This window comes from Mauremys mutica, chromosome 3 (assembly GCF_020497125.1).
Source record: "Mauremys mutica isolate MM-2020 ecotype Southern chromosome 3, ASM2049712v1, whole genome shotgun sequence".
In the NCBI taxonomy this organism is placed as follows: domain Eukaryota; kingdom Metazoa; phylum Chordata; order Testudines; family Geoemydidae; genus Mauremys; species Mauremys mutica.
This window is the reverse complement of record NC_059074.1, coordinates 183,231,854-183,247,548: the sequence shown is the minus strand read 5'-3', so window position 1 is coordinate 183,247,548 and position 15,695 is coordinate 183,231,854. Positions and strand designations below refer to the sequence as shown.

The 15,695-nt window shown below is 40.4% G+C and overlaps 1 protein-coding gene across 4 annotated transcripts in view; it reads left to right on the top strand.

Annotated features, from left to right (window-relative positions):
• The window catches only part of STON1 (stonin 1), a 66,116-nt gene extending 50,904 nt beyond the window's left edge, over positions 1-15,212 (top strand). For 3 of the 4 annotated variants that reach the window (XM_045009445.1, XM_045009442.1, XM_045009443.1), the window contains 2 exons: positions 10,779-10,981; positions 11,867-15,212. In XM_045009445.1, the coding sequence (XP_044865380.1) occupies positions 10,779-10,981; positions 11,867-11,941 (278 nt within the window). In that variant the 3' untranslated portion in view covers positions 11,942-15,212. Of the gene's footprint in view, positions 1-8,753; positions 9,799-10,778; positions 10,982-11,866 lie in introns of those variants that run through there. The other variant, XM_045009444.1, reaches the window with a different exon arrangement.
• The last annotated feature ends 483 nt before the right edge of the window (positions 15,213-15,695 follow it).

Here is a 15,695-nt window from a genome sequence, read left to right as displayed (position 1 = left end):
GAGCCTGATTCTTCTCTCACGCTGCTCTTATACTTGTATAACTTCACTGACTTCAGGGGAAATACTCCTAATTTACACCAGTGTAAGGGCCCAGTACCAGTCCAACTCCCATTGTCTTCAGTGGGAGATGGACTGGGCCTTTTAATGAGAGAAGAATTTGGCCTTAAATGTTTTTTCTAATGAGTAATTTCATCTTGATGGCAGTAGCTTCTTCACTACAGTAGTGCCTAGAGCCCTTAACTGAGACCAGGGCCTCATTGTTCTAAGCACTCTGTAAACCCATAATAGAAAATGGTTCCTGCCCATGAATATCATACAATTTAAAGGGAAAAGACAGACAAAGATGAGATGGGAATCAAAAACAGACCAGAGCCACTGAGCTGGTCAGTGGCAGAGCTGGGACTAGAACCCAGGAGTCTTAAGCTTATAGCATCTTCATGCCAAGAGATAGTGTCAGTGTAATTGGAAGGTGCTGTGGTCAATCTCCCTTGGAGTCCAGAGGTCTGTCGAGTTTCAACTTTGACATGTTCACTTTCCTTGTGAATGCACAGCCATCTAGTACCATGTTTGTGGACTAACTAATATTCTGAGTTTGTATTCATAGAAAAATATCAACAGTGATACCACAGTGCTTGGGTTATATTCCTTCTCTGTGGTGGTGATACATTAAATAAATGCCCACTGCAAAATAAATGAATGAATAAATAAATAAATAAATAAAGGGGGGGCAACTATGCTTTTATTTAAGGCTGTCAAGCAATTAAAAAAATTAATTGCCATTAATCATGCGATTAAAAAGTTAAGACCGATTAATTGTGCTGTTAAACAATAATAGAATACCATTTATATAAATATTTTGGATGTTTCCACTTTAATTGGGCTATTAAACAATAATAGAATACCATTTATATAAATATTTTGGATGTTTTCCACGTTTTCAAATATATTGATTTCAATTACAAGATAGAATACAAAGTGTACAGTGCTTGCTTTATATTTATTTTTTATTATAAATATTTGCACTGTAAAATACAAGAAATAGTAAGTGCTGGAGAATGAAGGCCCCTTGGATATGCATTGTGTATGTGAGGCTTTTGGAATATTTTGTACAAGGCAATGACAACTATTACATTCTCTTGTATGTAATACCATTTCCAGAAATTATGCCTTCTAGAAATATGGGTGCAAGAAGGCAGATTAACAAATGGATCAAAATAGCAAGATAACTTATATTTTACCACCTAGAAATTCAAATTACATCCTGAAAAAGCCCAGCAAAACTTTAACCCTTTAACTCCATTCATTAGGAAGAGGCAGGTGTTAGTAATGGGAGATTCGATCATTAGAAATATAGATAGCTGGGTTTGTGATGACTGGGAGAACCGTATGACTTTCCTGCCTGATGCGAAGGCTGTGGATCTCTTGAGGCATCTAGACAGACTTATGTGTAGTGCTGGGGAGGAGCTGGTGGTCGTGGTACATGTAGGTACCGATGATATAGGGAAGGGTAGGAGAGATGTCCTGGAGGCCAAATTTAGGCTGCTAGGAAAGAGACTGAAATCCAGGACCTCTGTGGTAGCATTCTCAGAAATGCTTCCAGTTCTACGCGCAGGGCCAGGTAGGCAGGCAGAGCTTCAGAGTCTCAATGTGTGGTTAAGGCGATGGTGTAGAGAGGAGGAGTTTAGATTTATTAGGAACTGGGGAAACTTTTGGGATGGGGGAGCCTATACAGGAAGGATGGGCTCCACCTAAACCAAAGTGGATCCAGACTGCTGGCACTTAACATTAAAAAGGTTACAGAGCAGTTTTTAAACATAGGCCTGGTCTACACTAGAGGGGGGTGTCGAACTAAGGTACGCAAGTTCAGCTACGCGAATAGCGTAACTGAACTCGAACTACCTTAGTTCGAACTACTCACCCGGCCAGACGCCGCGGGATCAAAGTCCGCAGCTCCCCCATCGACTCCGCCACCGCCGTTTGCGGTGGTGGAGTTCCGGAGTCAACGGGAGCGCGTTCGGAGTTCGAACTATCACGTCTAGATTAGACGCGATAGTTCGAACTCCGAGAAGTCGAACTCTACGCGTCCACCCGGCAGGTAAGTATAGACCTACCCTAAGAGATGGGGCAAAGCCAATTGCTGCAGAGGAGCACGTGGATCGGACAGAGGAGAGTCTATTGATAGAGGAGAGTCTCTTAGAGGAGAGTCAATTGATAGAGATTCTCTGGGTTCTAGTCAGAAAGAGAGGATGGACCAGGATAAAGTATGGGACAGATCAGACGAGAAACATTCACATAAAGAATCTGACACATCAGAAAAGGGCAGACAAATAAATAGTGACAAGTTTTTTAAGTGCTTGTACACAAATGTTAGAAGTCTAAATAATAAGATGGGTGAACTAGAGTGCCTCGTGTTAAAGGAGGATATTGATATAATAGGCATCACAGAACCCTGGTGGAGTGGGTACAATCAATGGGACACAATCATTCTGGGGTACAAAATATATTGGAAGGACAGAACAGGTCATGTGGGGGAGGCGGGGGGAGTGGCACTATATGTGAAAGAAAACGTAGAATCAAATGAAGTAAAAATCTTAAATGAATCCACATGTTCCATAGAATCTCTATGGATAGTAACTCCATGCTCTAATAAGAATATAACAGTAGGGATCTATTAACAACCACCTGACCCGGATAGTGATAGTGACGATGAAATGCTAAGGGAGATTAGAGAGGCTATCAAAATAAAGAATTCGATAATAGTGGGGGATTTCAGTTATCCCCATATTGACTGGGTACATGTCACCTCAGGACGAAATGCAGAGACAAAATTTCTCGATACTTTAAATGACTGCTTCTTGGAGCAGCTGGTACAGGAACCCACAAGGGGAGAGACAATTCTCAATTTAGTCCTGAGTGGAGTGCAGGATCTGGTCCAAGAGTAACGCTTGGAAATAGTACCACTTGGAAATAGTGACCATAATATAATAACATTTAACATTCCTGTGGTGGAAAGAACACCTCAACAGCCCAACACTGTGGCATTTAATTTCAGAAAGGGGAACTATGCAAAAATGAGGAGGTTAGATGAACAAAAATTAAAAGGTATAGTGACTAGAGTGAAATCCCTGCAAGCTGCATGGACACTTTTCAAAGACACCATAATAGAGGCCCAACTTAAATGTATATCCCAAATTAAAAAACATAGTAAAAGAACTAAAAAAGAGACACCGTGGCTTAACAACCATGTAAAAGAACCAGTGAGAGATAAAAAGGCATCTTTTAAAAAGCAGAAGTCAGATCCTAGTGAGGTAAATAGAAAGGAGCATAGCACTGCCAAATTAAGTGTAAAAATGTAATAAGAAATGCCAAAAAGGAGTTTGAAGAACAGTTAGCCAAAAACTCAAAAGGTAATAACAAAATGTTTTTTAAGTACATCAGAAGCAGGAAGCCTGCTAAACAGCCAGTGGGGCCCCTGGACGATCGAGACACAAAAGGATCACTTAAAGATGATAAAGTCATTGTGGAGAAACTAAATGAATTCTTTGCTTCCGTCTTCATGACTGAGGATGTTAGGGAGATTCCCAAACCTGAGCCGTCCTTTGTAGGTGACAAATCTGAGGAATTGTCACAGTTTTAAAATGTCACTAGAGGAGGTTTGGGAATTAATTGATAAACTTAACAGTAACAAGTCACCGGGACCAGATGGCATTCACCCAAGAGTTCTGAAAGAACTCAAATGTGAAATTGCGGAACTATTAACTATGGTTTGTAACCTGTCCTTTAAATCGGCTTCTGTACCCAATGACTGGAAGATAGCTAATGTAACGCCAATATTTTAAAAGGGCTCTAGAGGTGATCCCAGCAATTACAGACTGGTAGTCTAATGTCAGTACCGGGCAAATTAGATGAAACAATAGTACAGAATAAAGTTGTCAGACAAATAGAAGAACATAACTTGTTGGGCAAAAGTCAGCATGGTTTCTGTAAAGGGAAATCATGTCTTACTAATCTATTAGAGTTCTTTGAAGGGGTCAACAAACATGTGGACAAGTGGGATTCCAGTGGACATAGTGTATTAGATTTCCTGAAAGCCTTTGACAAGGTCCCTCTTATGTAAATTAAGTTGCCATGGGATAAAAGTGAAGGTCCTTTTATGGATTGAGAACTGGTTAAAAGACAGGGAACAAAGGGTAGGAATAAATTTTCAGAATGGAGAGGGGTAACTAGTGGTGTTCCCCAAGGGTCAGTCCTCGGACCAGTCCTATTCAACTTATTCATAAATGATCTGGAGAAAGGGGTAAACAGTGCGGTGGCAAAGTGATAGTTAATACCAAAGCAGACTGTGAAGAACTTCAAAAAGATCTCAAAAAACTAAGTGATTGGGCAACAAAATGGCAAATGAAATTTAATGTGGATAAATGTAAAGTAATGCACATTGGAAAAAATAACCCCAACTATACATACAATACGATGAGGGGTAATTTAGCTACAACTAATCAGGAAAGAGATCTTGGAGTCATCGTGGATAGTTCTCTGAAGACATGCACGCAGTGTGCAGCAGCAGTCAAAAAAGCAAACAGGATGTTAGAAATCGTAAAAAAAAGGGATGGAGAATAAGACAGAGAATATCTTATTGCCCTTATATAAATCCATGGTATGCCCACATCTTGAATACTGCGTACAGATGTGGTCTCCTCATCTCAAAAAAGATATACTGGCATTAGAAAAAGTTCAGAAAAGGGCAACTAAAATGATTAGGGGTTTAGAATGGGTCCCATATGAGGAGAGATTAAAGAGGCTAGGACTTTTCAGCCTCGAAAAAAGGATACTAAGGGGGGGGGATATGATAGAGGTATATAAAATCATGAGTGGTATGGAGAAAGTGAATAAGAAAAAGTTGTTTACTTGTTCCCATAATATAAGAACTAGGGGCCACCAAATGAAATTAATATGCAGTAGGTTTAAAACAAATAAAAGGAAGTTCTTCACACAGCGCACAGTCAACCTGTGGAACTCCTTGCCTGAGGAGGTTGTGAAGGCTAGGACTATACCAGGGTTTAAAAGAGAACTAGATAAATTCATGGAGGTTAAGTCCATTATTGGCTATTAGCCAGGATGGGTAAGGAGTGGTGTCCCTAGCCTCTGTTTGTTTGTTAGAGGATGGAGATGGATGGCAGGAGAGAGATCACTTGATCGTTACCTGTTAGGTTCACTCCCTCTGGGGCACCTGGCATTGGCCACTGTCAGTAGTCAGGATACTGGGCTGGATGGACCTTTGGTCTGACCCAGTATGGCCGTTCTTATGTTCTTATGTACTTAAGTGCAGCTTTCATTTATTCTTAAGTGCAAAGTCACCACCTCCAATCAACAGTCTTCCCTTTTAGACCCTCCATCACTCAAAAGTTTAAATTCTAAACTGTTTTTTAAAAAAGCAAATAAACTTTTTAAAGTAGTTCTTTCCCATTTTTAATTTTTATATCCTATATCTGGAGCCCTTTATAAGCGTGCCCATGGCTTAAAATAATTTAGGATGTTAAATTTTCCCAGTTTGATATTGTGTGTGTGTGTGAGGTAGAGAGAGAGACTCTTGTAATGGAAATATAGAACAGACACAAAAAGAAGGGAAATATTAAATTTAAATTGCCTCAACCTGTATGTGGAATATATATGCACCTGCCTACTGTTTGAAATATCATCTCTAAATGTACTTTTTCTGTTTAGGATAGCTCTTTTTTTTCAAAGTGCTACCCATTGAAAATGGAGTAGAATAGAATGAATGAAAATGTGTTCCATTTCTTAATAAAGGTGCTGATGACATTAGGAAAACAATGTACAAATAGATTTTTAGTAAATATGCCCTCCCGTACCCACTCCCCTCCCTCAAGTGGAAAAAATGTTAAATGTGAACAAAATTCTGGTTACTATAATTAATATGCTATATCCTATTGAAGACAATGTGATTCCTTGCATGGATAAGGTGCACAGGATTTGGTCCTATGGCTGTAAAGTCACTGTGAGAACATGTGGTATCACAGTGTTACCAGCAGATAAGAATCAGATTAGTATATTGCTTTTAAAGGTATGTTAACTAATGACATTGCATTAAATACTCTTGCACATTTGGTAGAATTAGAGGCATTATCCTTTATAGACTGCAGTCACTAAAGGGTGAGATCTCACACACTTGAGTAGCTCTGGCTTTTCATCCATTACAGGTGTCATAAACAGATAGTTAAGGGTTAATGTCTCTTTTACCTGTAAAGGGTTAAGAAGCTCAGTAAACCTGGCTGACACCTGACCAGAGAACCAATAAGGGGACAAGATACTTTCAAATCTTGGTGGAGGGAAGTCTTTTGTTTGTGCTCTTTGTTTGGGGGTTGTTCGTTCTCGGGACTGAGAGGGACCAGACATCAATCCAGGCTCTCCAAATCTTTCTGAATCACTCTTATGTTTCAAACTTGTAAGCACACAGGCAAGGCGTGTTAGTCTTATGTTTGTTTTCTCAACCTGTAAATGTTCCTTTTTGCTGAGAGGATTTTACCTCTGTTTGCTGTAACTCTGAACCTAAGGCTAGAGGAGTTTTTTCTCTGGGCTATATAAATCTAAGTACCCTGTAAAGCATTTTCCATCCTGATTTTACAGAGATAATTTTTACCTTTTCTTCCTTTAATTAAAAGCTTTCTTTTTTAAGAACCTGATTGATTTTTCCTTGTTTTAAGATCCAAGGGGATTGGGTCTGAACTCACCAGGGATTGGTGAGGGGGGATGGTTAATTTCTTCTTGTTTTAAGATCCAAGGGGTTTGGATCTGTGTTCCCCAGGGAAGGTTTTGGGGGGACAGAAAGTGTGCCAGACACTGATTTCTGGCTGATGGCAGCATTACCAGATCTAAGCTAGAAATTAAGCTTAGAAGTGTTCATGCAGGTCCCCACATTTGTACTCTAAAGTTCAAAGTGCGGGAGGAAACCTTGACAACAGGGCACTGATACCCACTGTAGAAAGACTGACCCACAAACTCAGGTACAGGGAGGCTATCAGGTTCATTCCAGCCCAGCTCACCACTCCGTTTGAGTAGGGAAAGGCTATAAGAGAGTCTGGCTAGAAAGATATGACACATGGTGCTTTTGAGAAGGCTGGGCTTCATGCCCAAAGGTCACAGGACTGGACTGAATATCTCCTGAGCAGTTTTTCAGTTTAACTTATTTTTCTTTTGTTTTATAAACACTCTTGAGGAAAAGACTCTGCAGATAGACAGAAACTGCTTGGTGTGATGAATCTATTCACCAGCTTAGAATGGTCTATCAGTGTATGGATGAGAAAAGGACAAGTGCAGTAAAGTACTATATTAACATTAATTTTTACAGTTGGCCTAGAACGTTGCTTGTACCTACCACATAGAAGATTCTAGTAAGGTATACAGGGTTGAGAAGCAATTTTCTACTAGAAGTGCCTAACTTTTGGCTTTGATCTGTGGCTCATGGTTTATGGTTCCTTCCTGGCATCCCCTTTCAGTTCCCCTGCTTTTGACTATCTGCCAGAGTAACTGGGGTTCGTGACAGATACTCCCCTCTCTGCGTTTCCAGCCTTCAGGGAGCCTTCCTGCGTTCAGTGAGAGACCCCGAGGAAACTGAGGGATGGAACTGGGGCTAGAGAGTATTGAGCAGTTGGCAAGGGGAAAGGGAAGGAGTTGCAAGATCAGCAAATGCTATGGGTGATGAGGAAGCAGCCCAGGTCAGGCTGTGAGAAAGTACTGGAGATGGAAAGAGACATGAGGGAGGGATAGAAATTATTGTTAATTATTTGTATTACTGTACCACCTAAGTGCCCTAGTCATGGACCAGGACCCTGCTGTGGTAGGTGCTGTACAAACACAGAGCAAAAAATGAGCCTGTCCCAAGTAACTTAAAATCAAAGTATAAAACAAGAGACAACAGATGAATAAAGACTGACATGAGAGAACAAGGAGACAACATTGGCCACTATGATAGGTAGGGCCATACCAAATTCATGGCTGTGAAAAACATGTCACGGAATGTGAAATCAGACCTCCCCCATGAAATATAGCTATTAGAGGGCAGGACTGGGGGTGCCCCAGCCGGGAGCTACCATTCACTGGGCTCCAGCTGCTAGTTTGCCATCAAAATTGGTCAAATATGTGTTATTTTCTAAAAATTATTTTAAGATGTTCTCCTTTCTAGAGACATTATGGGTGGACTTTTCAATTCATTGGGAATTTTACCATTGACTTCAGCGAGTGCAGAGTTAGGCCAGTGCTGAGTGCTTTTGAAAATCCTATTTTATATGCCACATTTCATGCTGGATTGTGTTCACACCAAACTGAACATCCTGAAAATATGGACCTGTAGTGGAAGTTCTGACTAAGATTTAATTATAGTGCCATAAATATGGATAATGATTTTGTCTCAATAAAAGATTCAGGATAAGAGTTGGTTAACAACAAGGTCTTGAGTAAGACTTCAAGATTTCTGAAATACTTTAAAAATGTTACATTGAAGTATATCTATACTCCATATGACAGTCTAAGGTTGTAAGAACTGATTAATACAAGTAATAGATATTCAGAACTAACAAGAGAGAAACTCTGTTTCCTGATGACAGTGGTTACTTTTACAAAGTAAAGGTCACTTTATTTACCCTCCTCCTATTTTCTTAGGATAGGTAAATCAGTTTTTGTTTACCCTGTCACAATGCATTGATGCTGTGGATAATTGCTTTGCCTACTGTCTTTCAAAGGTCCATTTTTACCTTATGAATTGCTGATGAAGTTGTGAATGTAGTGCACTGTGTGTTGATGACATCCACATGACAAATAAAGCTAAGCATATAATCTTTTTCTTTACCTTCACATAAATTTAGTTTCATCCTCCCTGTTTAGTGGTTGCCACTGAGAAATGTAAATTCATAAAGAATAGGCACTTTTATGCTGCAGGTTGACATGTCATTCACTGTAATGGATTAAATCTAAACCTACAGTCCCCTTCACAAAGTATGGTCAGTCCTTTTTGTAACAGTGCTTTTCTGCCTGAAGCCAAACTGTGGTTAAAGTACACAGTTCCTCTCTATACTGACACTACACATGCTTTAAGAAGCATTGGGGAGGAAGAAAAGGCAGCGCTACCACTTACTTTGCTCTGAAGACTTTGCAGAGGAAGCTGTGATGTAGAAAATTCTTTTCATTCCAATATTTTGCTAGAACTCACAAAGCAAACTTCCTGATTTCAATGTTTTTGGAAATCTAGCTGTTCACCCAGAAGTGCTTGTGTGCCAAGGGATGGAAAAATGAACTCCCCTGCTTCTCCCAAGTTATTTAAAAAAACTGAATGTAAAGGATCCAAGGCCAGATTAAAGCAATTTGGGGGCATATTGCAACACATATCCCCTCCCCACTATGGCTCTACCCCCATGCAGCAGCTGGGGGGCCCATGCAATTGTAAAGAGTCAGGGATGGTGGCATGAGATTCCCCCCACCTTTTGGATTTTTAGAGCTCCCCCACATCTTAGAGAGGTCAGGGTAGTAGCAGGTCCCCACACATTTATCTCAGCAGTTGGGGTGCACGTGCTTGGATGGGTGGTGTTCTGTACTGCTCTCTTGTTCTACTGCCACACACATATTCTGCTAGGGAAGTGCTGGCAAGCTGCCCAGAGCAGTGGGTCTTAGGCCATGTCTACACGATAGACGCTACAGAAGCATAGTGACAGCACCCAGGGGCTGCTCTAGGCATTTTGCCACCCCAAGCACGGCAGGCAGGCTGCCTTCGGCGGCTTGCCTGCGGAGGGTCCGCTGGTCCTGCGGCTTCGGAGGTCCGCCAAAGCCACGGGACTAGCGGACCCTCCGCAGGCAAGCCGCCGAAGGCAGCCTGCCTGCCGCCATTGCGGCAACCGGCAGAGCACCCCAAGCGGCTTGCTGCCCCAAGCATGGGCTTGGCGTGCTGGGGCCTGGAGCTGCCCCTGACAGCGCCATAACTATGTTGCTGTACACTCTTAGCATAGATGTAGACTACAGCAATGGAAGGTGTTTTTCTGCCACTGTAGGAACTCCATGTCCTCCAGCAACAGTAGTTAGGTTGACTGGGAGCATTCGACCTAGCTGCGTCTACAGTGAGCAGTAGGTTGGCATAGCTATGGTGCTCAGGGGTGTGGATTTTTCACACTCCTGAGCGCCATAGCTATGTTGATCTAAATTTTAAGTGTAGACCAGGCCTCAGAGTTTAACACCCCGTTGAGATAAATGGGGTAATTTGTCCATTGGAGGGCTATTGTTTCAGACTGTTGGCAGTCTGACAGCACAGGATGATTACACTTGGGGCATGTTTTCAAGCTTTTCTTCACACCCATGCGAGATAGAAACTGAATTATTTTAAAAATGAAAGCTGAGATTCTAATGTAATCACTTAAATCCAGGAGCTATGGCCCTAGACACAGCTTTATGGTGTCCATCCATTAATCCAGCTCTCAATGTATCTGGTGACTTTTGTGAATATTGATTTGAAAGAACTATGATGACTGCTATAGAAATATGTTGAAATAGGCAGAAAATGATAACGGATGTAATCTTATGCCTATATACCAAGTGATTAGGCACTTTATAAATAGCTAGACAGATGATAGAGTAATCTTGCATTATGTAACAACTACAGTTTACTAAAAAATAGCATTACCATACCCAGTTAACAAATTAACCATGTTAATTGGAGAGAGAGAAAATAATGGAGAGAAAATGGAGAGAAAATAATGAACTGTGATTTTTTCCTTTCAAAGGCCCATATCAGCCACACAGTCTGTCTTACAAACTAGAACTTGGATCAGACCAGGAAATACCTTCTGACTGGTATCCATTTGCAACTGTACAGTTTGACATGCTTGATGTGTGTGCCTCGGGGACTGAAGTAAAATCGCTGGGCATAGAGTGTGATGTTCAGCCCCAGAAACATTTGAACAAGAAAACTTGCTACAACTGCCAGGTAGTCTTCACTTTGCTTTCTGCAGTCTTTTTGTTCTGATACACCATTTACAAAGTATGTGTAGGGCTCTACCAAATTCACCGCCATGAAAAACATGTCACGGACTGTGAAATCAGAACTCCCCCATGAAATGTAGTTTTTGGAGGGGAAGGACAGGGTGGGCACCCCAGCCAGGGGCTTCTACCATTCACCACGCTCCAGCTGCCAGTCTGTTGGGCTGGAGAGGGACAGACTGCATGGCCACTCTTGGGGGGAGATCAGACCCATCTCTGGTTATCTCCCCCAGCTGCAGGAAGCTCTGCAGCTTCCCAGCTCTGGCGGCAGCACAGAAGTGAGGGTGTCAATGCCGTGCCCAGCCTACAACAGCTTTGCGACCTGCTTCATGCCTCCATTTTAGTTTGGGACCCTCACAAAAAACTGAAATGTCAGATGTAAACATATAAAAACATGAAACTGACCAATTTTAAAACCCTCTGGCCATGAAATTGACCAAAATGGATGGTGAATTTGGTAAGGCCCTAAGTATGTGTGACTTACATTTTAAGCATATGATCTTGCATGCATTTATTTGTTGGCTTAATGGCTTTGAACACAGTAATTATTTAATAAAAGAATATCCTTGATCTCAACACATGATTTTTAGAGATGGGGCCCAAATCAGACCTGCTAAACCAACTTCCCTTTTCCCCACCAAACAAATTTTGGGTGTGGTGATTTGAAATTCATTGGATCTCGAGTCCTGTATTTCAGGCCTCCACCTGTAGGGCTTGATTCTGCACCCATTGAAGTCCATGTCAAAAATCCCATTGACTTCAGTAGTGCACGATCAGACTTCTAATACCTAATCATTTGCTAATGTTGTACATGTATATTTTCTAACCACAGGTTGAAATTGAAAAGAAGTGGATCAGGCTTGATGGAGAAGACCCAGATAAGGCTAGCAACTGCCTAATGCAGTAAAAGGAGACGAGGCACTGTAATACATGGTTACGTGTTCTTTAAATATGAAAACAATGAAGGAAAATGTTAGTGGGAATTAATTTCCATAGTAAATATTTTTTATTGTAAGAAAAAGTGCAATGATCTAATGTATAATAAATACAGTAGTAGAGAATCCACTGTTCACAATTTTTGTAATGCTTCTGGGTCTGATACTGCAAATTATTAGTCATTTAATTAGCCTTAATTCAAATGAGCAGCCCAGTATGGGATTACTGGCGTGAGTAAGCACTGATTGTACAGTTATAGGTTTGCAGGACTGAGCCCTTAGTGTACAGACTGTAATATATTTCTCTGCAAAGTATCTATTACTTGTGAATGGTCTCATGCTCCATGTTGAGAACTAATATCACTTTTCTAAAAAAATTGTCTGTTGGCCATATCGATATTTAACAATAAAAACATCCAAAATACTTATGGCACAAACCAGCACCTCGGTAGGGTGCAGCAGGATCAACTGCATATTTGAGTGCAGTTTGTAAATATGCAGTTTGTAAATCTCCATGTTTGTGAACAGCACAAGCATACGCTTATTTCCCAATAAGAGTTTCCACATAATGCAGAGTGAGAGAACTTCCTCAGGAATAAAACTGTTAATTGTCTCCCTTCAAGGGTTGTAAATGTTGCTCTCACTGTTTCCTCTAAGATTGTTGAATGCAAAATCTCAGGCAATCTTGATTGAAATTCCCATGCTAAGGTGAAGCTAATTTATTTCAGTGCCTCGGTGAACAGGGCCTGACCCTCAGCTGACATAAATCAGCGTAGCTCCATTAAGTTCAATGCAGCTTTGCCAATTTACACGAGTTGAGAATCTGGCCTTATGAGTTATAAAGGTGGCTAATCACTACTTGTTGTTTTTTGTTGTTTTGGATGTCTTTCAAGACTCAAGTTCCAGATGTTGGTTTGAAACTAGAGCCTGTACGGGATCACTGCCTTGAACTGTAAGGCAGAGGGGAATGCAAACGTACAGGGAAAGTTAGAATTATCCTTACATTGCCATCTAAAAAGGAATTTACTACAGAGGAAAATTGATGGTTATATTTATATACCAGGCTTTAGGGATTTGTATCCTTTAGGAATTTTGTGTTTTTTAACCAGAATTTTTTTTTGTCTGGCTTTATTTTGTTGTGATCAAAGTTCTGATTTTTTTTTAAGGCTTAATTGTTTAAAAATGTGCACTGAAGTTACCTGGGTTCATATGTGGTTTGACTTAGTGCTTGGGGCAGACGGGAATACACACTAGGACCACTGGTATAATTGTACATGATGATCAGTGTCTACTCAACAGTAGCTCAGGACTGGAAGCACAAGTCATTACTGATGATGTTGACAGAATTGTGTGGGGAAGCTAGCGCAGCATGTGTGCCTTTTGCTCGGCTCCAGCTAATGCTATGGCACTTAAACTCATTCAACTACATTGGTCACTTAAAATGTCAACATTTACTAACATTACGAAAGAGCAATTACTGTTGCTCCTTTGCCAAGTGGAAGCAGAATTTTGCAGTCTTGCAGGTCAGTTTTACATTTGGAGCAGAAATCACTGATGCAGAGTAGGGTATTTTCTTAGTATAATTCAGCTGCGACACAACGCAATCCAAGATCGCCTGGCCAGAGCCATTCCGCCACCTATGGGGAAGGTTACCGTAACCTCTGCCATCCCTGGAACTGGCAGCCAACTGTGACCAGACATCATCGTCACCAACGAAGACCGGAAAAAGATCATCATGGTGGAAGTCACAGTGCCATTCGAGAACAGGACCCCCGCCTTCCACGATGCCTGAGCTCGAAAGGTAGAGAAATGTGCCCCTTTGGCTGAAACCTTGAGAGCTAAGGGTTACCAGGTCCAGACAAATGCACTGATTGTCGGAGCCTTAGGTGCGTGGGACTCCAGTAACGAGCGAGTGCTGAAAGAATGCGGAATCGGTCAATGCTACGCTTGGATGATGTGGCAACTCATGGTGTTGGATGCCGTGAGGTGGTCGAGGGACACCTACATAGAACACATCACTGGACATCAGCAATACCAGGAGGGATGAACTAGAGTGCCTATGAGAAGAGAAGTCAGGAAAGTAACAAATACTTTCCTCATGGATTGTATTTTCTAAATGGACAAGCAACATAATTCTCAATTACTGAGCGACAGTCTCCACTCATTGACATATTTTGCTTTCCACAACCAAATCTCTGTACAACTTTTCATGAGTGATGTACCCGCGTATTTGGATTCTAATATCTATACTGTATAGTTAAATCTATTCACCTAAATTTGGGTTGTTTCTGATTATGTATTCTATGTTTCATATGACTTTAAAAACAAACTTTATATTTGTGGATAATCTAAGCACTATACCCAGATGTACAGACACTCTTTTCCCAACCTATGTATTATATAATTTTTTTAACATTAGCTTTAATAAAGATTTTAAATCTGTTTATTTACAACAGGTACACAAGTTCTGTTTTCTCAGACAGGTGGTAACAAACTAGATTTCTTCTCACAGCATTACTATGTGTGATGAGCACTTGACATACAGTGGTTATGGGCTCAGTCAAACTCCCATTGAAGTCAATGGAAATCTTTGACAAAATGGGAGTTGGGTCTGGGTCTCTAACAATAAGGAGAAACAAAAATTAGTAGTTATGGACAAAGAAATGCACAACAGAAAATTCTTGGTGCTTGTAAATAAACATCCTACAATGCTTGTGTGGTTCATCCAGGAAAGAGAACAAGAGAGGAAACTGATTGTTACTGGATATCCATGTAAAAACCCTGTAATGATTGTGGATGGTTCTCTAGCTGCCATTTCTATTGCCCTTCTCTAGAGAGGAATTTGATAATGCATTCCATTAATTGTAGTGCCAAGCTGCTGTTTTTTGCATATTTCTAGATTATCCAACAGTAAGTGTACAAAGCTGACAAACATTTGGGAAAAAAAAGTATGCTTTCAAGCCTACTTGACATAACATGACATAATACTCAATTACAGTACCAGTTTCCATATATTTGTTTTAACTGTATTTGTCTTTGCTGATCAACAGTTCTAACTAATTACTGACATTAGTAATATTCAGCTATCACTTTGATCATTTATAAGTAACTTTGAATCAATATTATGCTTAATTCAAAATATCATTTTGTTCTGTCAGTATAAGTACAAAACAAATCAAGCTGATAATCTTGTAACAAAACATTGTACACGGCATATTGATTTTTTTAAATTAAAGTTGTATTTCAAACTATCATTTTTTTGTTCCCCTTTATTGAATATTTTATCAAGGTGATTTTGTATTTAATAGAATTAAAATCAACAGTTTTCTTTATCACTATGTATAGCACTTCACCATTAAGAGATTTCACTCTGTATGAATGAGTATAGGGCCATTCCACCTAGATTAAATACTGCTGGGTAAACTGGATCACTGGGTAGCTGGACTTTTAGCACAATATGCTAAAAATAAGACTACCATGACTCCTTCTAGCCAAGATTTCCTCCAAATTCTCTGAGATACTTGAATGTAACCTAATGAACACACAATTCCTAACATTTTGACAAGTTATATGGACAGCATGGAATGAATAGTCACTGCCTACCAGTACCACCAGGTGGAAATGTGTGAATATTCAGAGATTTGAAGGCACAGACTTCAAATAATTGAATTAACAAAACAAACACCAGGTGCTAATTTTACTCCTGGCACAAAGAGGTCGTCAGTG